This window comes from Seriola dumerili, unplaced genomic scaffold (genome assembly GCF_002260705.1).
Source record: "Seriola dumerili isolate Sdu_G_001 unplaced genomic scaffold, Sdu_1.0 BDQW01000349.1, whole genome shotgun sequence".
Lineage (NCBI taxonomy): Eukaryota > Metazoa > Chordata > Actinopteri > Carangiformes > Carangidae > Seriola > Seriola dumerili.
The window spans coordinates 596,502-619,921 of NW_019174604.1; the positions used below are offsets into that span (position 1 = coordinate 596,502).

Here is a 23,420-nt window from a genome sequence, read left to right on the forward strand (position 1 = left end):
TCTATGCGTAGCCACTTAATGCGTAGCCGGCTAATTCTAACAAAAACGCGCTAGCCCGCGGGCCCCCCCAGCACAGCATGCGCCCGAGCAAGCAGCTAGCCGCGGTGCCGCGCGTAGCCCGCGCCCCGCCCGGGAGCACAGGCAAAAGTTGCGGCCCAAGCAAGCAGGGCTAGGCGCCCGGCTGCTTAGCCGGGCGGCCCCCCCAGCACAGCGTTTCGCCCGAGAACAAGAGGCTTAGCCGTGCCCGGCGGCGTAGCCCGCGCCCCGCCCAGCACAGGCATTTGCGCCCGAGCAAGCAGGCTACCGGCCGGCGGGGCTAGGGCCCGCGCGGCCCCCCCAGCAACAGGGGCATTTGCGCCCCAGGCAAGCAAGGGCTTAGCCGGCCGGCGGCTAGAAGCCCGCGGGCCGCCCCGAGCAGGGCAGGGCATTGCGGCCCAGCAAGCAGGGCTAGCGCGACCGTCGGGCTTAGCCCGCGCTACAGTGTCCCCCCTCAGGCAGCAGGTCAGTTTCGATCTACAGCAATAGCGAGGCGCGTTAGCATCCGCGTTAACAGACTTTCCTCGATGCACAGACGTGCTCGGCACCGCGTACGCAGTCGCCATCCCGAGCACGAGGCATTGCGGCCCCAGCATAGCGGGCTAGACCGCGCCGCGCTGCCCTGGGCGCCACCCCCAGCAAACCATGTGCCCCAGGCAAGCAAGGCTGAGCGCCGGGCGGCTAGGCCCGCGTCCCCGGGCCCAGCAGACAGCCATTGCGCCCCTAGCTGGCTAGCTTGGTTAGCAAGGTGCATCTTCACCTGAACTGTGATATCAACAGGGATGCTAACGGCTAGCAAAGAAACAGGCTGAAACCAAAATGTACTTGTCATGGGGAAACCACATGCCGTAAAGTGAGGCACACGTGCTCACACACAGAGCAGGTCTCTCTCCTCCATCCTGCTGTGTGGTTGGATATTTTATCTAACATTGTATTAAAGTATAGTACTTGCTAACGTTGACATGCACCACAAAGTGTGTTTCACCTGTCCTCTGTGTCGCACCTGTCTCCTCCTCTGCCACAGACCAGGAGCTGGCAAACCTGAGGTGGAGCAGTCCAATGTGTTAAGTAGAGGGGTTCCCAGAGGAGGAGACCAAGTGCGGCAGAGAGGGAGGGGTGTTTTGTGTCAGTCAAGGGTCAAGGGTAACATATTTTAAATGGACTTAAATTAATTTATCATTGATAATGTGTTGTATTTGAATATTGCTGTCCATGTGAACTGTTGAAGAAGACAATTTTTGTTTGTTTGTTTTTTCTTCATTTTTGTCCAGCCATTCTTCCTTTTCCCTGTAAGTATCTGCACGGGACTCCACTGCTATAAATAAAATTCACTGGGACTGCTGAGTCCTGTTTCATGTGTCTGGCTGCTCGGCCGATCCTCACAGTACTAACCGGGAAAAACTGAACCGCCGACTCCTCTGAGTGTCTTTGAGAACAACTGAACGCAGAACAAGACATTTACAGACACGTTGGAGCTAACTTTGATGAACTGAAAACACAATGACAAGTCAAATGTCCGACACATCGCTCTGACGTCATATCCGGATTAACAGGCAGGTCCCTCTGCGTGTCAATGACGTGATAGCCACGCCCTAAAGCCACTCTGCTTTAACGTCAATTTTCTTTTAAATAGGACCATAATTTGAAAAATGAACATCATGTTGTATTGAAGGAAACTTCGAACTAGAGATTCAGACCATAAACACATAAATAACGTTTACTGAGGTAACAAGTCAAGTGACAATAGTGTCATTTCCCATAGACCAGTGGAGTCGTCCCCTGATGGTCATAGATGCAAGTTTAAGGCACTTCCGCATTGGCTTCATTTTCCAGACCCAGAGTCAACGTCCATTTTTATATACAGTCCATGTTTACAACCTGTGTCCAACTCAGTTCTCAAGTTCTCTTAAAAATAAAAATTCCTGTTTCTGTTTTTCTGAATTAACGAGATAATTATCAAATCATCTCGTTAATTCAGAAGAACAATGCAAAGTGAATGCATTACACTTCTGTAGTTATGTACTATAAAATATTAAAAACAGAATAATTTCCATGAAAACAACTTTTCATATTTAACTATAAAACAAACCCGAAAACCAAAGTTTGAGTCCAAGTCTGCAGTTTGGCTGAAGATCAACCAGAGGCTGAGAGTGGGGCAGATATAGTCAGAAAAGTGTTGTATAAATAAAGTTTATTATATTATAATGATTTTATGGCGGTTAAATAATTGGCCTAAAAATGGAAAACATTCAAATATTTCTTGCTCGACTCAAACAGGAGTAAGAGACAAGGCGACTACAGATGATGCAGAGCCGTTTCCGTCCGTTTGACTTTGCGTCTCTTCCTGGTTTGATGTCATTTTATGTTTCTCTGGTGATTGTGATTGTGAGTCTTTTGAGGCTCTGGCTCAGGGACCCCGTTGGCCCCTGGACCTGTAGGGGCCAGGAATCCTTCCACGCTCCAGCTGCAAAACTTTTACGTCACTGTTTTTATTCAGTTTCACTGTTTCTGTTACTCTTCATCTTTGCAGGGCAGTAAACTATATTATTAATATTATATTTTTAATAACATCTTTTCTTCCTTCACCAGTCATTAAACGGAAGTTTGTGTTTTGCTTCCATCTGGTGGTGTCACTGCTCTGCTACAGTTTTCTCTCTGTGATGGATTGAAGCAGCTTCAACTCACATTTCTCTTAAAATATATGAATATCAATCTGACATGATAGCATTTATTAGCGTACATTTGCCTTTGCAACATGTTTTATTTCACACATGCTAACACTGTTACCTGAGTTAACCTCTACATATTCCAGAAAGAGGCTCAAAATAACAGGCAGTCTTATTATTGGCACTCTAAAGTTAGCATGATATACTTTGGCATGCTAAAACATTAACCACAGCACATTTTGTCATGTTAGAAAACACTAAAATACTACATGAGTAACGTATTAGCATCCAATAAATGTAAACAGTTGGGTCGTAGAGAAGCTCATTACTGCCAGGAAAATAAAACAACCTATTAAATATTAGTAATGAGTGAAAAATAATAATTTATAATATTTAATATATCATCTCCTAATTCTGATTTAGAATGAGTATTTTTATCATTTGTTCAAAATTTTACTTTTATTTTGGCCTTTAAAGACAGTGAACAGCGCTTCTGTAGCTTCTTTAAATGTCCATTATACAGTATCTGCACAATAATAAAAGAAAACATTTAAAAATAAACAAAAGACAGACACCAATCTGTGTTGTAGGAGTTTGGTTTAATATTGTATTGAAAAATAAATTAACGAAAATAACTTTAAAATGCAACGAAAGACAAAAAAAAAAAAGAAAAAGAAGAAAAGAAAAAGAAAAATCAGATTATAAACATTCTTTGCCAGCAGGGGGTGGAACTGCAGTGCTCATGTAAGATTAAATTTACAAATATATTTATAAAAGAGGAATTTATTAGACATATCCACAAATCACGAAAGCATTCCTTTACATCCAGTGAGCTGAATCTGGTCTACCACCCAACCGTTGTTCTTGCAGCTACAAAAAGGTCTAGAAAATTTATATTTATATATGTATATATTTCATACACATGCCGTATGTGTGAATGAGGCTGTAAAAAACTAACTGTACAAAAACAAAAAAAGCACACAGTGGTGATGTGGATGGAATGATGATTAAATAAAAAGAAAAACATGATTCAGTAAAAACAAACACGATGACCCCGACCTCCGAGGAATGAAACCTTTCATTCATCCGATTCACGGATTTTGGCTTTAATAGAAAAAAAAGAAAAAAAAGAAAAGAAATGGAAACACCGTCTTGACGTAGTGTTCGGATTAACGGAAGCTGAAATGAGTGAAAACGAGCGTCGACTCGATCTTTAATGTGTTTTTTTTTACTAAACGGCTTCTTGGTGCTTTAAAAACAGGAGGAGGTGGTTCAGTCCTTCAGATTTGTCAAGATGAAGAGGAGGAATGACGGAGGGAACGACACTCAGGTTAAAACAATTAAACATTATCTACAGGTGAAAAATTAAAAAGCTTTTACTCTGGAACACTGGCAGTCGGATCAAGAGGACTGACATCTTTTACACCAACTACCAGTTTAAATATGGAAATGCTGAGTCGCCAAAACCATCTCCATGACAACTAAAGGCTGAAGAACTAGTTCAACATTTGGTAAATTGGCGTATTTACTTTCTTTTTTGGATGAATATCATTTTCATGTTTGTTTGGAGTCGGAGCTGCGGCGGAAGGATGAACCTCTGCTCGTCAAGAAATAGTTCCTAACTCCAGACACGAGGCTGATATCCGTCCGAACGTCCCGCTCTCAGAAATGCGGTGCGGTTCCCGAGATGTCGAGCCTTTTCAAAAGTAAACGGAAAATAAAAAAAACAAAAAACAAAAGGAGGTAAATACTGAACGTCACGATCATTCTGAGGCTGATAATCTCAAAGTAAGAAAATCTTCAAGTTGTGATCTCATGATAAAGTGGTCAATAATAAAAGTACTGATGACAGACGAGAGCCTCCTGTTGGTCAGCACAACATCTGTCTGCAGGTTAGTCCAACATCTGTCTGCAGGTTAGTCACTCAGCTGGTTTCAGGGAAATTCAGCTTTTTTACTTTCAGTTCTTTTCTTCCCCAGAGTCAGAAACTCATGAAGGTTCAGTGTGTAGTGTTCAACATGTTGTGTAATTACTGTCGGACAATCTGACGGTGGTGACAGATGGACTCAGTCAGCCTCATCTGAAACCAAAGACAGTCAGCTTTCTTTTTTTATTGTTAAAGATGCAAAGTGAAAATATCGTTCGTACACGTTTTAATTATTTTGTTTTTAATTAGTTTAAATAATATTTTGGCAAATGTTTCCTGTTGACACTGATTTCATATTTAAAACCGGAGCCACTTCCTGTTTACAGCAGTGCAATAAAACTATTTTAAAACCACAAGGTGTGAGAAATGAATGATGCTAAGCTAGCAGTTAGCCTGTGATTGGGTCACAGACTTCCCTTCACAATCCTGAGGAAGAAAGAGTCAAAATGTTATTTTTGCCTGTTTTCCAGCAGCATCAGTGTTTTTATCACCTCAGACGTTAGAGCTGAAACCATCAGTCCATTAATCAATTAGACAGACTGTTGGTGTAAATGTGATGTGTGTCGTGTTAATGTTTATCATTCGGTGCTCACAGTCGACATCGATGAGATTTTAAAAACACATTTTAAAAAGACAAGAAGCTGCTGGATAAAAGGTCAAATAACGTTTGCATAGTGAACGTCCAACTCTGATCCATCGTCTCCGTTTTCATCTGTTTTTCCACTGACGTTTATTTGTTTGTGGTGAATATTTTAAAATGGAAGATCCACTTATGTAGATTTTCCCTGAGTTTTCCACACGACTGACGTCCTGGACTTAAGGTCACATGATTACAGCAAGTGTCACGTCACTGTCGAAAGCTCCGGGAACAGATAAGTGAATATTTATCAGATTTGTGGTTGAGAATTAAGTATTAATTTGTTCCTCCTCCTGACGGATTTGTGGTCGTTTCAGTAGTTTGAGGATTCACGCTTCAGGTGTTTGTCTACGTTTACGTGGAGCAGCTACTGTCTCCGACGCTTCACTTCACCTTCAGACGGCACAGAGTCTCTGATTCTGGGTAAGAAAAACTGTCCTGAAACCGTCCGTCAGCTGCAGTTTCCCGCCTGTTTGTCGGTCCGCTCAGCGTGAGAGCCTCTAAGAGTAAAGCTGTAAACTTTGGTTGTGACTCCTCCTCGTGACGCCGCCCAGCGACGGACACGGACCTGACCGAGACGACGGGAGGGAGGGGGAGGAGGGGAGAGAAAGAGGAGAGCGGGGAGGAGGGTCTGTGGTCATGCTCTTCATTCATACATTCACATAAATGGGAATCACTAATGTCGAGTCGTCGTGCGACAGGTGAACACACACCTGGGATGACACTCGGTGATAGAGTAACGGCCCCTCCCACCAATAAATACCATAACCCCGCCCACTGACAAATAATAAAATACATCAAACTTCTTGATCCGGTTCTACAGCGAGTCCTTAAACCTACAGCCTGCGCGGCGAGGAACCGTCATCTACAGTCAGAACAAAAACCGATTTACACGTCTCAAACCGAGCAGAGGGAGGAAAGTAAAACGTGACAGGAACGAGACGGCGTGCTGCTAGTTTTTCTTCTTGACGTTGTTGTTTGAGGCGAGCCGCGGCCGTGGCGCCGGGATCAGGCTTCCCAACGGGACTCGACTCCGAGCCACCTCGAAGAGTTTGGAGAAAACCTGGAGGGAGAGAAAGAGGAGGTGAAGTGAGGTGAGACAGCCAGAGGAGAGAGCGGCCGCAAACACTGAGGTCAGTAAACACAACTGATCAATAATAATAATAATAATAATAATAATAAACAGGAACAGGTGTAAACATCCGTCCTCTAACAGAATCCTACAGATTCTCATTTCTTCTGGTTTTAGATATTTCCTTGAATCGTCCGAGGATTTAACTGCATCAAACAAAGAAACGTTCACAAGCGATGCCGTTTGTTCCCTCAGCTTTTCAAAATAAAATAAACCTGTGCTCACTCTCACCTTTCGTGGAGTCCTCTGAAGCATTGAGAGAGAAGAGAGAGAGCAAGGATTAGAGGAAGAGGAGGATGAAAAGAGGATGGTGAAGGACAGACCTGCGCTGCGGCCACGAGCCCACACAGACAGGTGACTAAGTCATACCAACACTAATGATGAGACGTAACCATCAACCAGCTGATTGTTCTGGGTTTGTTCTTAAATTCCCGTCAGTTTGAAAACTTTCAGTAAACCTGGAGAGTCGCTTTCCAAACCGACTCTCCAGGTTTTTCTAAATTCAAATGAAGAACAAACACCAGAGGGAAAACCCCACGCCTGAGACTCCACCTCTCACCTGTTCCCAGAGGGTTTCAGCCACCTGGTCGATGACTCCGCCGACCTCGCGAAACTCCCCGGAGTATTTGACGTAAGCCCAGACGCAGAGCGCCGTCAGAGCCACGCCCATCACGAGGTTGCACATCATGGCCACGGAGCTGATGCCCACGAAGCCCGTGACCAGCGACACCACGTACATGATGAACATGACGGCGAACAGCGTGGCGGGCGTCCGCGCGGCGTAGAAGATGTTCTTGCCGTCGTTGTGCTTGCTGAAGTTGGCGTAGGCCTCGTCGAGCTCCGCCTCCAGCTGCTCCTGGTAGCGCCGGCAGAAATCCTCGCCGCCCATCTTCTTCACGGAGCGGAAGTGCCGCACCGACGCCTGCCGCAGCTCCACGTGACGGCGCTCCAGCTCTGCCGGGGAGATGTAGGGTTTGTCTCCGCCGCAGACCTGAGACCGGACACGACACACGAGACAGTTTAACACAAGAAAATAAATTCATTTCATCCACATCCAGCGACGTCGTTACCTGCTCCATGCTTTTGTTGTACATGTCTTTGGCTCCTGCTACAGCTGCAAGGTTATTGGCTTCAGCGGTTGCCTAGGAAACAGACAACAGAACACACCTTTAAATATAAAGAATAATCCAGTAACACAGAGTCCACAGTGTGTTAATGAACACTCACTGTCGACCGGAGACCATCTGGTCGATTAAACAGGAATTTAAACTGAGACGAGTCGTCGAACCTTCAGGTCAATTGAATGTGGTCACATGTCACTCTGGTCCAACAGTAATAAACCAGTTTACTCCGACACGACCTACATACAAGCTCGTCTTCCAGTTTGAAATACTGCCAAATTTACGAAGCCAAGAAAAAGGCCATACTCACAAATATTTTCAACTCGTTATCACAAGATAACGAAGCTCGTTATCCCGAGGTAACAAAATAAAATCATTTTCTCCTGATAATATCTCGTTATCTTAGCATAACGAGCTTTGTCATCTTGTGATAACAAGACAAAAGATAATTTGTGAGTATGGCCTTTCTGAGCCTCTGTACAAACCGTCATCTGTTGACTTTCCACAACTTTTATTTACATCCTCTGGGCATTAGTGCGGCGAGAGGAGGGCTGCTGTCTGCTGGGGCTGCAGCAAGTCTAACATGCAGTTAACCAGAGTTGTACATTAATAAAATAATTATTAGTTTAAACGAGTATTTCTGGTGCTGACTAACGAGGGTAATCACACATCACTACACATATATTCTCAGCTAATAAACATGAACCATGTTGTTAAAGAGATGTGTTGAACAGTCTGCTCTTCTGTATTAAACATCATGACGTTAAGTGTCCAGGGAGTGGAGCTGTGTAACAGTGAGGTGATCTGAAGCTGAACCCACCTGCAGCATGGACTTGGGGTGAGGAAGCTCCTCCCCCTGGTAGATCTTCATGTAGGCCTGAAAACACAACGACAGATGGAGAACTGAGTGTGGAGAACAATCAAACAACAGAACAAAAAAAAACAAACAAACACTTAAACACCAATAAAAAGCTTCTGACTCAGTAAATTCACAAAACTCTAAAACAGGAATTTGCCAGAACAATCCCAACTCAAGGTCCCTTACTAGCTTTTTCTAGAGCAGTGGTTCCCAACCTGTGGGCCGTGTAGGTGATGCAAATGGACCGACAATTTAATTTGCAAAAACCGGGATAATTTTGTAATTATATATAAAAAAACTGCACATATAAATAATATTTTAAAAACATTAAAAAATTTTTAAAAAAGTCCTGAATGTTCCATCTTTACCATTAAAACAACAAGAGATTTCAACCAGTGCTTTAAAGGGGGAGAATCGTTCAACTGATGCTCAACAACAATCCTTACAGACAAACTGTTATTCTCTCCTAATAAACTTTGATCTTCTCTCATTATATAAACTCAGTTTCAGAGTCCAGGTATGTGGAAGCTGCTTTACAACTTTAGTCCTAGAAAATAAACTGTATTATCTGGTTATTACTTATTTTTTAATGAATTTAAATTCTTTTATTTTTTAAAAACATCAGCGCATCAGAAAAAAGATTCTCTAAAAACAGAAACAGGAGGCGTCAACCAGAACAGAGCGAAATAAAGCAAACAAGACAAGCTCCTGAGAAACATCATCTTCATCATCTTCATCAGTGTGCTTCTGCTTCATCCTTTTACTTATGCACATATAAAAAGAAACACACCTGTTTTCTGTCCTGTCACACATCCTTTGATTTCTCACTCACCTTGAAGTACTGCAGCAGGTCTCTGCAGGTGATCTTCACTCCTCCGATCTCTTTCTCCACCAGGTTCTCTGGAGAGAGCAGCGTCGGCACCAGGTTCACCAGCTCCTTCTTAAAGTCCTCGTCGATGTCTGAGACACAAACCGACAAACTGACGGCTTCAACACAAACTCGTTAAACCAACAACTTTGTTTTTAGGCATTTAGCTCACACTGTATTTTTTATCATCATCATCATCATCATCATCATCATCATCATCATCATCAGGAATGACTGCGACCTGCCGGAGTGAGGTGGAAACTCCTGGTTCAACCGGCAGCTCATTTCTCACCTGGGACAACCGAGGAACTTTAACACCTTTCAAAATAAAGGTTTCTGGCTCAACTTGCACTGAGGATTTGCAGTGGTTTGGACGTATTCATGCGTGTGCACGATGTAGTTGTTATGTTGCCTTTCACATATATACTGCAGCACTTTATAAAGGTTCTTTAAAGTTATTTGTTTTTTCAAGGTGTTTTCTTGTTGCTACGACAGTAAAATATTTTAGGTTGTTTTTAAATATCTTTAAATGACCTTTAATTTACACACGGTGCCTTCAGCTGGTTTATAGATATTTTTATTAATTACAAAACAACAGCAGCAGCATCTTAAACCTGCAAATAAATATGTAAATGTGCGAGTAACATTTTGACACGGGCGAGAAAAATCTTCAGTGTGAAGCTTCAAGTTAATATCAGCTTCATCGTCTACATCATAAACTCTGCAGATTACAGTTCAATCATTTGCCATTATAGAAAACTAAGATGTAGTTTAGAGGTGCTGCAGCTTGTCAGAGAGAATGAAGGACTTTTTATTGGCGTCCTGTGGATGTCCGGGGCGTCATCATGTGGACAGACTGTGACGTCACTGACATCAACCTTTAAGCTTCGGCAGCTCTGAAGATTTTTAATCCCCGTTTACAACCTGGATTCAAAGTCTGGTTTCACTCAGGTGTTCGCTTCATTCCCCTGTCAATCATTACGTGATGTGCTGCTGAAATAAGACCTCACTGTTCCTGTGGTGGGCGGCAACCAGCCACAACAACAACAACAACAACAACAATCAGCCACAACAACAACAACAACAACAACAACAACCAGCTGTGGACCGGTCATTTTGACTGGTTAACCAGTCGGCTCTGTGTCGGGTGCGTACCTCTGAGCCGGCCGTCGAACTGCGGGTTAGTGGCGACCCTGAGGCCGGGGTGCGGCAGCAGGAAGCAGCCGATGTTGGAGAAACAGGAGTGGATGTGTTTCCTGACGTTCTGCAGCTCCTCGTGTTGGTTCTGCTTCACCTGAACACGGATGAGAACACGTTAACGCCACCCAGCCTCATGCAGATCTCCATGGAGCTGTTGGAAGGTGGAGTTTCTATCTTTTGATGATTAATCAAGAGGAGTTTTATTAGTGATTCTTCTGTATTCAGACATCAGAGCTAGATGCTGTTTCCTCCCAGACACGTACAGATATTACAACAAGGTTAGAAGAGAATAATCTAAGGAAATAAAACCAAATAACTGTTGAGTCGTTAAACGTAAGAGCAGCAGTTTCCTCCTGCTTCAGTCTTTGTGCTGAACTGGTCCTGGATCTGTCTCTCAGCTGTGATGTTCACATGAACTCGCCTGCAGCCGTTTCTCCAGGAAGCTCCACCCTCCCTCCAGACCGTACGGATGCTCGTAAGGGTAACTCCAGTCCCGGATCAGGAACATCAGCGTCTGAGAACAGGGACAGACATTCAGCTTATTGACCCAACATCAGAGTCTGGACTTCTGTCACATCGTCACCTACTTCTGAAAATAATCTGAGTCTGTGGTCAGGACTCCAGCAGCAGCTGCTAGAATGACGACCAACTTGGTTCAATTGTTTTTGCGTCTCATCAGCTGCTGAAGTGGAAACAAGTGCAGCTGGAACCAGAATAAGTCACGAAGCCTCAGAGTAAAATTTAATTCTAGTTTTGTCCACCTTTTAATACATATATAACTGCAAAAATGAAGATGATTAACTTCTTTCGCTCAGCCCATAAACTGAACCGATTAAATTGAGAATTTATCGTGAACGTATATTTGTGTTAATTAAACTAAACTCAAACTACAAGAGGGACGTGACAAAGCTCATTAAATTAAACATCTTCTCATTTAGTTGTTGAGGGACTAAAGTTGATGGAGGACAGAGAGAGTGTGAGCAGATCCCACCTGAAAAGGTTTCTCGTAGACCTCCTCCATGGCCAGTCGTCCGTACTCAGTGAAGAGCTGAGGACAGGACACAAGCACTCAGTTTAAAATCCAGTCAAACACAACAACACATTCCAGCGAGCTCGTTTAGTACAGATGTGACAGTTGAGTGATCCAGCTTCATCCGGTCTGAGAAAGCTTTTCCACTTCCTGCTCTGAACTCTCCGACTCTCTGCTGCTGCAGCTGAGAGAAAAACTCATGTTGGTCACGTTCAAGCTGATTCTCTGTCGGCAGCTGCTTTAAATCTTCACAAGGAATCCTGCACAGGTTTTACACCAGACCCTGAGTCCAGTTGCACAAAACACCTCAAGTTTTCTACTTAAGTGAGTAAGTACTTACCAACTCCCTCAGCTAAAGAGAGATTAAACCTTCAGGGTGTTGAACAAAATCTCTTCTCTTTCAGCCATTAACTCACCGTGTTGCAGTCAGAGAGATGCCTTTAGTTTTTACTCTTACTTTGGTCATTAAGGTCTGACTTTAAGTGATTCCTTAAGTATAAGACCAAGATAAGGAGAAAACCTTCAACACTTAAGTGAACATTTTAAGGAAACCTTAAGACTTGGGGTTGTTTTGTGCACCTGTTTATTTGAAGGAAACCGTAACTCAGACTTTGAGCTGTTCTGTGCAGCTGGCCTCAGACTCTGTGAGATGCAGAGATGAGCAGCTGGGTCCAAAGATGGAAGAGAGGTTTCAGTGTGAGCTGCTCTCTGCCTCATTTGGCTGCTGGGTTCTTCTCTGCGGTTAATCCTGAGCACATCGTACCAACACCCGATATGGAGCTCTTCACTGTAACAGAGACGCTGCTGTGAATGTGTTGGATTAGAGATCAGCAGTCAGACGCCTCGTTATCGGCACCGAGAGGTGAAAAGATGAAAACGACACAAGGTTCTGCTGAGAACGCACGAGGGGGAAACGGACAAAATAAAGTGTTTTAGATGATATATCTGACTGAGAACAGATGAGACACCTTTGACTGGTGGTTTACTCCTCATGATACCCTCCCCTCATCAGGGAGTTTGAATGGATCAGTCCTTTCCTCACTCTAACCACACTAAACCTTTCACTAACCACAGCCACCTCCAAGCTGCACAGAAACATTTACATCTACGTTCAGCCACAGACTTCACGTTTGGTGAGCTGGGTGCTTCTGTCAGTAACTCTGCAGGGATCCATAACTTGGCCTCAGAGTCACAAGATGCTGAAACATGAGACGGAGTCAAAGAAACCCAACTGAGGAAACCTTCAAACCACAGAGGAACAAATTGTACTGTGGTTCTTTTCAGTGTTTCCTTTTTCAGCAGCTTGTTGTGATCTGGAAGTTAATAAAAATGAGCAGCTGCTTGCGGGTCTGAAGTAACCAGGAAGTGTCCGAAGGAGCAGAATACAAAAAGTTCCTCTCTATTTATAATCTCTGAAGGTTGGAACATCTGCATCGTCTCACAGTGCGACAGAGTGAAAACAAACCAGGAGAGAAAACTGAATCATGGGACAGAGGTTTGAAGATAAAGTGAAGAGTGAACTTCTTTAAAAAAAAAAAAAGAAGCTCCTCCAGTGTAAAGGTCTGTGTCCATGTGTAGTGTGATTATAGATCAGCTCTAGCTTCTATATTAATACTGTGAAAGTATCAAAGCCTCAGTCCACAGAGAAATGCACACAGCCTGTATTCAGAAACTGAGCCTTAAAACCAGCCGTCAGGACTTCTGGAACTTTGTGATGTCACAACAAAGCAGTCACCAAGCCCCGCCCACCTGGACCCACCATCCAAACCTTGCAGGATTTGGTTTCTCTGAGTGTTTTTACCTGAAATCTGCTATATATTTATTTTACCAATCACAAGAGAGTCTCAGAGCCTCCTCTCTTCTGATTGGCTCACAGACCTGTTGTTACTAGAGCTCCAGAGAGAAGCCTGAGAGAGGAGATGTAAAACTACACTGAGATGGTTTTTATTTCTTCTGATGGATCAACACTTCAAATAAAACACAGAAGAAGTCCCCATGAGGCTGTAGAGAGGCTAACGAGTTAGCTTAGCTTAGTTATCGTTTAACCTCGCACCATATTGGATTCATCCCCCACAAAAGCCAGAGAAAGTCGTTGAGTAGAGCGGTGAGTGAAAACTGACCTGGAGGTGCTGGAGGTCGTCTTCCTGGACGTTCTGGGACAGGTTGTAGACCTGAAACACAACAAACCAAGACCTCAACCCGTTAGTGACTCAGGACCATCACACATCCCACGGCACTCAGATCCTGATGCCTGAGAACTCACTCTGCTACACGGAGGTGGACGCCATCATTTCTGTCTCTTTTCTACAACAGTTATAACATCAGTCTGAATTAATGAGCTAATTTCCTTAATTAACAGAATCTAACTGAACTGACACACATTAGAAATAAACAGCCGGCTGACCTGGACAGAGCTGGTCATGGTGCTCAGGGCGAACAGCGTGGCGCAGTCTTTGATGGTCGACTGGCTGTCAAACGCCCCCTGTGTGTCGATTAGTAGAACTGCAACCTGCAGGAACAGCAGCGCGTTCATTTCATCCCAACGTTATTTTAAAAAAAAGGAGGAGATAAAGACGCTGGCTGCTGTGAACGCTGCCGCGGCGTCGGCCTGTGGACTGACCTTGCAGCCGTCTGGTTTCTCCACCACGAACACCTCGCTCCAGGCCAGGATGCCCGTGGTCTCCCTCTCGCAGCCGCCCCGCCAGGTGAAGCCCGTCAAAGGCTCGTCCTCGTCGCCCACCCACGACTCGGACTGGAGGAAGAGAAGAGGGTGGAGAGCTTACAGCACTGACCCTGTTCTGGTTTCATATTAGAGACCGTTTCTAAGATTAAACCCAGAATGAAACGACGTGATGAAGCAGGTTCTGTACGTCAGGTGATGATTTATACACTTATGACACAATTACTAACAACACTGCCTTTTCACAGACAGTGAGAGTAAACTTTAATATTATCTGTGCAACAATTTGCAATTTTTTTTGGCAACAACTGTTCAACAGTAATTCAGCTGAACTGAGAGAAGAAAACTGCAGCGAGACATTATTCTATCACTAAAGTTGGAGCTCGTGATGACAGAAGCAGGACAGTCGTTCAGTGGATTTCTGTCTTAATGCGTCTAATTTTTTATTCATTTTTTATTCATTCCATCACTATATATTAACAAATAAATGAATCATAGTACCATCATTTTGGCAGGTATTGTGATACGAGTCATGATTTCAGTGGGAGCTTTTGTCAGCGCTTGTACCAATATATATATATATATATATATATATATATATATATGGTTGTTAAATACCAAATAAATCCAAGTCATTTATCTCACTGATGCAGAAAGAACCAACACATGAAGTGAAAGTAGCTTCTATGGTAAAAGTAACATACGCTGCTACTAATCTAATCTGCTGCAACACGCACACGTTTCAGTGTGATCCCTGTGCCAGAGCTGTGTGAACAACCTTACCATGACCCTGATCTGTGTGGGCGGGGCTTATTCTATGCATACAGACAGCCTTTATGTGTGGAATAAGCAGCACAGAGCTGTGGAGGCCCAGCCACAGAGGAGACCTTGTGCCGGCCTAAAATCCTCTTTGCAGTGTGATGAAACCCTCCAGAATGTTCCTCAGCGCTTACCGTAGATTAACACGGCCACGCAGCCACACTGCCACACCCACACACACACACACACACACAGTGTTTCAAACAGGAAAACTTTGACTGGATTCGTTTCCTGCTGCAGCAGCTGACGGTTCGACTGAAACAGTTAAAACTGTCGTCCAGTGTTTGATGATGATTTTATGGTTTAATGTCATGAGGAAGATTTCATGTCGTGTTGGCAAACTTCTAAAACTCCTGTGCTCATCTCTCTCTCAAATTAAATCGAAGGCAACTGGACTCGTATTTGTCTGTGGAAGACGTTTCGCCTCTTATCCAAGCGGCTTCATCAGTTCTTATGTATTGGTCTCTCTAGTCCGCACTAGTCCTGTGCTCATGAAACCCAGAGAACAAACAGCATTAACCCTGAAAACACAAGGATGTGGAGATAAACAGACGGTTTCGATAGTTCCTGAAAAACTTCGGTCTGTAGAGAAACAACATTCAGAGTCTGAGATCTGCCTCTCACTTCACTCTCAGACTGGTGCGGCCCTTTGACACCAACTGCCATCAGTGACTTTGTTTTGTTAAACTTCCAAGGTCTTCAGAAGAAAAGGTTCACAGGTTTTTAAATCTGTTTGAGTCAATGCTCTGTACGTTGGGACAGGTTACTGTTGGCTGCAGTGATTCTGAGAGAACGGGTCAAAATCCACAGTCCTCCTCCTGAGGAAAACAACTTCAGTTCAGCTCAGGTTAATATTCTACAGCCTGAGTTCAGAAGAAGAAGTTAACTGAGTATTTTCTGATCACTTTCATGCCTTTTATTAGAGATATGGACAGAAGAGAGACGAGCAGCCACAGATAGATAACAACAGCCAGGTGTGAACTCAGGACGCTGCAGCTCATAGTCGACAACGAAGCAAACTCCACCTGCTGATTACGACCTCCACCGCTCAGACTAGCCATTACTCAAGACTTCACACAAAAACTAGTGTTTTCATAGTTCACCGTGACCTTGACCTTTAACCTTGAGTCACCAAAACCTAATCAGTTCATCCTTGAGTCCAGGTGAATGTTGTGCTACATTTGAAGAAGTTCCTATCAAGGTGTTACTGAGATATGGTGTCCATGAGAATGAGACGGCTGGAGAAACAGATTAAAACCGTCACCTGCTCTCAGGTGTTCTACAGTTCACCACGGCTTCAGGTGACAGTTTACCTGTTTGTACATGTAGCGCAGCATGAAGTCCAGCAGGAAGGACTTGCCCTTGCGGAAAGCGCCGGCCACAGAGACGACGACCACGTGGAGGTCCTGCACCTCCTCCTGCAGCAGCAGCCTCTCCAGCGCCTCCTCCTGCAGCGTGAACGAGTGCTCGTCCTCGTTCGCCGTCACGATCTGCACCGGTCTGGCCACGCCCACCTCCTCCCCCTCCTGCAGCAGGTCATCGTCCTCCTCCTCGCACCTCATCGGGGAGGTGTCCGACGTAAACCTGTGGCCACCTGAGAGGGAAAGGTGACCAGAAGGATCAGAAAATAAAAATTAATAATATTATTTTCTTAGCTAAACACCAAACTGTTTCTGGATAAATCTTCACTTCATATCTACATTCAGAATAGTTCAATATCCAAATCACCATTTTTCTGATAAGGTAAAATATGTCACATTGTTGTTCATTGTTAGCATTAGCATTATTAGCACCATCAGTGTTGTGGTGCTACAGAGACGCTCCGGACTACAAATCATATTCTCCAGACGTAAAGGAAACATGTTTGTTTGGTACAAGACCAACAACAATCACATCATCATCATCTTTTCATTTTTTTCAGTGAAAATGTAAAAACAATCTTTCCAACTGAAATCAAAATATCTGCCAAAAATAAAAAGCAATTTTTTGCATAACGTGCAGCTCTAATCGACATCATCTTCTTTTAACACCAGGCCGATACTGAGCCAGCAGACCGGTTCTTCTTCTATCACATGATCAACAACAACAACAACAACAACAACAACAACATATTTCTCTGCTGAGACAATAAAGACGGTATCTGTCCATCTACCCTCACAACTCTGCTCATAAATGTATCCTGTGCACTTGCCTCCTTAGACCTGCTGTGTTACCACCTGTCTCAGGTTACTACCTGAGCAGACGTATCGAGTCACTGCTCTCACCTGTCGGGAATCACCCAGTAACATGTCAATAAAACCTCTAATAATATCCAGCCAGTGTGGTCTTGTCAGATATATTTGTATCAGTATGAAATCACTGCTTTGTATTGGTGCAGTTGTCATGGCAACAGAAACAAAGATATGTCACCGACACCTGAATTGTGTGATCAGCTCTACTGAGACATTAAAAGACAGTGAGGGGACGGGACGTCGTCTCTCCACTCAGCGTCCTCAGTGTGGACGCGCTCCGCCTCCACCACAGGGGCCAATACACTCTGATGGAGAGACGTGACGGGAAAAAGAAAAGAAAAAAAAAAAAGTTTCTTGACCTCCTCCAGTTAGTGAAGCGTCGTAGGAGCTCGGCCAAGAGGAACGCTGAGGGGAATCACTGCTATTATGGGATGGCAGGAGGTTTACAGTAAACAGACAGAGCCTTCAGCCAGAGTCAGTGTCTAACCTGTGGACTAATGACGCTTCGAACTCTCCTTTTATGGCAGCGGTTACACTTCACTGATCTGCAGCTGTGGAGATTTCAGAGAGAAGTATTTGACTCCTTTTGGACGCTCGGAGCAGAGTTTTATCATCAGGTTACGTGACGGCGCTCACTCAGACGCCGTCATGTGATTCCACAGCTAACCACAGCAGCCTGCGGCCTCATGGGAACATGCACAGCGTCTTCATTCAGGTCGGTGTTAGAGCCGGTCGGGGCCACGTGAGAGCTCTGCAGGCAGCGACACAACGACTGAACGGCCTTCATCACTGAACTGTTACACATGCAGCAGAGTTCACTTGTAATGAAATGAGCTACATGAATAAAACTGCCATTACCATTGATTAAAACATAACCCATCACAGTCATACCATCCAGGGGAGGTGGAAATAAAACACAGGGTGACATTAACAGTTGTTTTGGGATGATGACGATGATGACGATGATGATGACGATGATGATGATGAGAGCCATGACTGAGGCTTTTAAGACGACCAGCGATCCGGTGAAATCAGAGTCCCACTGTTCTCTCTGCTGCACATGAGCTGCCTGAGGGGGAAACACTGAACCAGTGGAAACGCAGTGAAACACTCAAACTATTAGTCAATAAACAGAAAACAGACTCGTTTGAAAATCAGTTATTTATCAGGCAAAAAGAAAAAAAGAAATCTAAACCTGATCTTGTTCAAGCTTCTCCAGTGTGACGACTGGCATCTTCTCTCTGAATTCGCTGCTGTATTGTGGTTTTTTTGTTATATTTAAGTATTTTATTGAACATGCATATCATATTATTATCATTATTATTATTATTATTATTATATTGTGAACAAAACTCCCCATGCACAGTCAATATTAGCGTTCAGGTGATGGTTGGTGAAAATAATAAACAGCTGGCTGTAGGACCTATAGTCTCCACATGTAAATAATTAAACCTTTTTTATGCAGTCAGTTCTTATTTTTCTTAATACTGTGTAAAACTAACTTTTGTAACTCTAGTAATATTAATAATGCCCTGAACTTTGATAATGTATAATATTATTGTCACGTTTACCTTTGTAATATGTTTATCTCTTGAAAAAAAATGTTAAAACACTGAATAATGATAAAATGAAGATGATAATTGGTCATGTGATCTATGTGTTTGGATTCATCACACCTGTGAAGCTGAAGAAGCCGCAGGTGAGTCACAGTGAAGTCATCTCTGTGCAGTGGTTAACTTTGACTTTCCCATTATTATTATTATTATTATTATTATTATTTGGTATTGTCATTTCCACTCTCTTTCTTTGTGCTTCACTTTGCTGCAAACCTCCCACTGTGGGACTAATAAAGGAATATCTCATCTTATTATTTGTGGCCTTGATGAAGTCTCTTAAAAACACTCAACTGCTGTCGATCCGTTGGGAATCACATGTTTCATCTAAATAGTAAATTAACAACTGGAACATGTGGTGAGACACTTCTGTGTCTTTATTGAAATCAGCGCAGGAGAAACATCTCGTATGTTTCAGTGTTTGTGCTGTGACGGCCACGATGATCACATGTCAAGGTCACGGTAACTCATCAGAGGAGTTGTCACTTTTAGACAGAAACTTCATCGTCATTGCATTAAAACACACAACGAAATTAAGTTTGGCCTCTTGGCAGCATATATTAAAATAAAGACTAAAATCATTCAAATATATAAAAATATAATTAGATAAAATATGCGTATAAACATCAATGATATAACTAAAAACTTGTTGGGGAACAGGACAGTATCTGTGTTATCTTTTATAATATCCCAGAAGTCACTGCAGCTACAGCCATTTAAGAATCATTTAAGTGTTAAATATAATTACTGATTATTTAAACTTTGGGACAATACATCCTTAAACCTGGCACTTTCCTCAACAACATACAGGAGAAACTGTTGCCTAGCTATGAGAAAACTTGGCCAGTTTAATGAGGATGTGGTCTAAATTAAAACGAACAGAAAAACTCTGAAAATACTTGTTTTTTCTCTATTTGCACAAAGAACACATTTTAAAAAACAGATTTTTTTCTAAACACTCCTCAGAGTTATTACATTTGAAAACACAGGACTGGTGCAGATGAGGAAAACTGAGATCTCCCGAAACATCAAAACTAATTGAAGTCAGCAAAGTTAGAAAATACTTTTTTGTCCTCCATCTCTTCCTCTGTTATCACTCGTTTAAAAAGCTTTACAGCTGTTGTTGTTATAATATGATGTCATAAAGCTGCATATATATTTGTCATTTGACTTCAGGTCATAAAATGACTTGATTTGACTTTCATGAGCTGCAAACAAGTCAATTTTATATTCTCACTGAGCTGTCTGACAACTACATTACACAACAGAGAGCAGAGGTTAAACCTGATAAAAAAAGGGACAGATTTAGTCGATCAGGTGTTTTGTTGTGGATCGAGACCTTTGGCAAAAACGACCTGAAAACAGAACAGCCACACTGCTGCCACTTCATTGATAATAAACTGGTGGTGGATCAGTGGATCACCTGGTCATGTTTGTTGTCTCCTCAGTGAGCTTCTTACAGTAACAGTTCACTAACACGACAGCAGCAGTGAATAAGCACATTTCCCTTCTTATCTCACACGTCAAGCTGAGCAGTGGATTCCTGTATTTTCATTTTAAACTGTGACCTCCTCATAGCACCTCAGTCACTGTATCATTACACTCGTCAGCAGAGCGGAGGAATCTGGCTTGGGTTCTGCTCAAATGTCTGACTGTAGTGTTCAGCACTAACAGTCTGGTCTGGCTGCATTCACAACAGACAGGCGTGCTCACAGCACTGCTGACCTACATGGCCTGGGGGGGGGGGGGGGGGGGGGTCATGTCTGTTACAACTCAGGAGACGCTCACAAGTGGAGCATGGGGTAGAAATGACACAATGCAAACATGAGAGCACATAACTACAAAAAGGTTTTCAGGTTCTAGTGTGAGCAACATTTTTCACAAGAAGGCAAAACAGCAATTCTTCCTCATTCATGTCAAGACTTGAAATGTGCAACTATTCCATCCAGTATAGTGTCAGATATATTCATGTCTCTTCTTACTAAGAAAAAGCCTGTTTACGCCCAAAAAATACATCCAATATCCCCGAAAGTGTCCTTGTGTAAGAAAAGACAGACAAAACTCTGTTCAAAAATCTTCTAATTTAATGTCTTGTCTAATCAGAGAGCGACAAAACACAATCCTCAAGCATTTTCCTTTTCATTCATCATACAAACCCAGATACATAAGAGGATAACTACACCAGTGCAACCACATGGACATCACATGACTACTGATGCCTCCGTCTTTGCCCCAGTTTGGTCTTGGCCCCAGTTTGGTCTTGGCACACAGTGTGCACTTCTCCACACATCAAGTCGCCGGAGCTCCGTCCAGCTGCAACAACACGAGCAGCAGCAGCTTCACAAACATCCACATTTACTGTCCATCCAGGGAAACTTCACGAGCCTGTGTTCAGCAGCTCTAATGCATGAACACTGCTCGCTGAGGCCTGCCAGACATATCCCAACTCTGACTGTGATTCAGTTGGTAACATTTCATGTTCACAGCAAGCTAGAGGCTTCATCATCAGCCAGCTTGTAAGCTAACTTCACATCAGGTATCAGCTAGCTGAGAGAAACTAACCCAGTGCAAACCCCAAGAAAGCCATCCTTAACTCGGCATACAAAAACAGCTCGGTGTATGTTACTGAATGACAAAATAAAGACAGAATCACAACTGACTCGACCGTTTTTCCCGTCGCCGACACGGTCACAGTGCGCAATGAGAACCGCTAAAAATAAACCTAAAAGCTTGGTTTGGTATGTGTTAGCAATATGGGAGGAGAAATGAAAAGTAGTGACTATAACTCAGGAATTTAAGAAGAGTTATGGATCTCTGCCAAGGAGAAAAGAAAGTTACCATATTTGTAGGTTCGCTCTGTACGAGAGCTATTTTAATTTGTGTAAGCTAGCTAATGTTTTTAACATTAAAAGCCAGTGTCCGGTTATGTTTGACCAGCCCATTATCCACTGCAAGGTGTGTTAGCCTAGCTGGAATTATTCAGCAAGCGAAGTTAGCTTGCTGCCCACTGTTAATCACTGCAGATAACAGATGGCTATTAGTTAGCTGTTGGCAGTTTAACAGTTGTTTGACACAACAGAACAATAAAGAATTAGCTCGAAGAGGCCAGCAGTTGTTAGCAGACTGCTAACAACAAATACACACATTCACCTGCAGGTGAGGGGCTTAACAACACGCCTAACACAATACACCACCCACAGCGGGAGCGAGTCGATGTCGGTTGAAACACAACCCACAGTCCCTGACATCAGAGATAAAGTGCCATGTTTTAAGTGATATTTTACCGCTCGGACACAGCGGGACACAGCGGGACACGGCGGGATGCAAAACGACAGAAGATGCGATTATTCGACGGAGCGGAGCTGCCTGCGGTATCCTCCCTGAAACACACCCCGCGGAGGAGACCACATATTCGGAGAGCCCCCGCTATCATCTGCCGCGTCGATAACGTAATTTAAGAGTCGATATGTGTTTAATTACCCTCTTTGAAGATGCTGTTCTTGTGATTCCGCTGCTTCAACCTGCTCTCCTCCGCCGCCATCTTTCCTGACCTGCTGGTAGCAGCGGACCGCGCTGACGTCACAGAAGCAGTGGCGGTGTCCGCGAGGTCCTAAATACAGAGCCGAGACTCCGCCCCCCCCCGTTTAGCTAGCTGCTAGCATCCATAGCTAACCTTGATATGCTTTTCTGAACAGTTAAACTATTTATCTGCAGGTCTTAAAAAGCCCGAAATGAGTAGAAAGTCAAGTAAAGTTTAACTTCCAAAGGTCTTGGTTTTGTTTTCTTGCCTGCCATAGAAAGTAACATGAGTTATAACTTTTAACTGTCAGGATACAGATGTTAGGAAATACATCGTGTGGAATTCAGCAAAAACTAAAAAACGTATTATTATATTTTTAGATATAGTTAATCTGTCCATCCGTTTTCTGCCATTTATCTGGGTCCAGGCATTGTGCTGCATTCACATGCTCTTTGGTTGCGTTTGGAAGTCGGTCTTTCGACTTCGGTGTGTCCATGTGCGTTTCGGTCAGAATCTGGAAACAATATGGACGCTTCAAAGAAGATGTGATGTATTTTATTAGACATTGTTAAAACAACACGCCGCTAGCTGTTTCTCCTGTTCGTGTTACAGGTTTACTGCTAATAAATTATATTTATAATTAATCTATAGGTCACCCTAAATCAGGGGTGTCCAAACTTTTTGCAAAGAGGGCCAGATTTGGTAAGGTGAAAATGTGTGGGGGCCGACCATTCAGCCTGACATTCTTTGAACCATTAACATTAAATACAAACGAACTATTTTATGAAATTTTTATTGCAAATGGCATACTTAATTTTTTTTCATTTTCAAGTTTTTGCCAAAATCACTCTGCCTTTCATATTTGAAGACCACATAAAATGAAGAAAAGTTCTGTCTGGAAAAAAAACTTTTGGGAAGATGAAACATATCTAGGTTCATTTGAAATATTACATATTATTCACTATTAAATGCTCACTGTAAACTTCTAAATTCAAAACAGTGGTCTGTGCATATTCAAAACTGTGGTTTTGATCATCACAAAAAAATCAATTCACTGAGATTTTAGAATTTATTCACCTCA

At 43.2% G+C, this 23,420-nt stretch overlaps 1 protein-coding gene across 2 annotated transcripts; it reads right to left on the reverse strand.

The window, feature by feature from the left end:
• Positions 1 to 3,353: 3,353 nt before the first annotated feature.
• Positions 3,354 to 22,371, reverse strand: LOC111232956 (atlastin-2-like). Of its 2 annotated transcripts, XM_022760669.1 has the most exons (14): positions 22,300 to 22,371; positions 16,289 to 16,569; positions 14,097 to 14,228; positions 13,881 to 13,985; positions 13,597 to 13,647; positions 11,438 to 11,494; positions 10,868 to 10,960; positions 10,402 to 10,540; positions 9,211 to 9,338; positions 8,340 to 8,396; positions 7,469 to 7,540; positions 6,958 to 7,389; positions 6,630 to 6,644; positions 3,354 to 6,329 (listed from the first exon to the last, which is right to left on the reverse strand). In XM_022760669.1, exons 1-14 carry the CDS (start codon positions 22,358 to 22,360, stop codon positions 6,219 to 6,221), a joined length of 1,734 nt encoding a protein of 577 aa, XP_022616390.1. In that variant the 5' UTR covers positions 22,361 to 22,371; the 3' UTR covers positions 3,354 to 6,218. The 2 variants fall into 2 exon arrangements, with proteins under 2 accessions (XP_022616390.1, XP_022616391.1); XM_022760670.1 differs by lacking the exon at positions 6,630 to 6,644.
• Between the last annotated feature and the right edge of the window lie 1,049 nt (positions 22,372 to 23,420).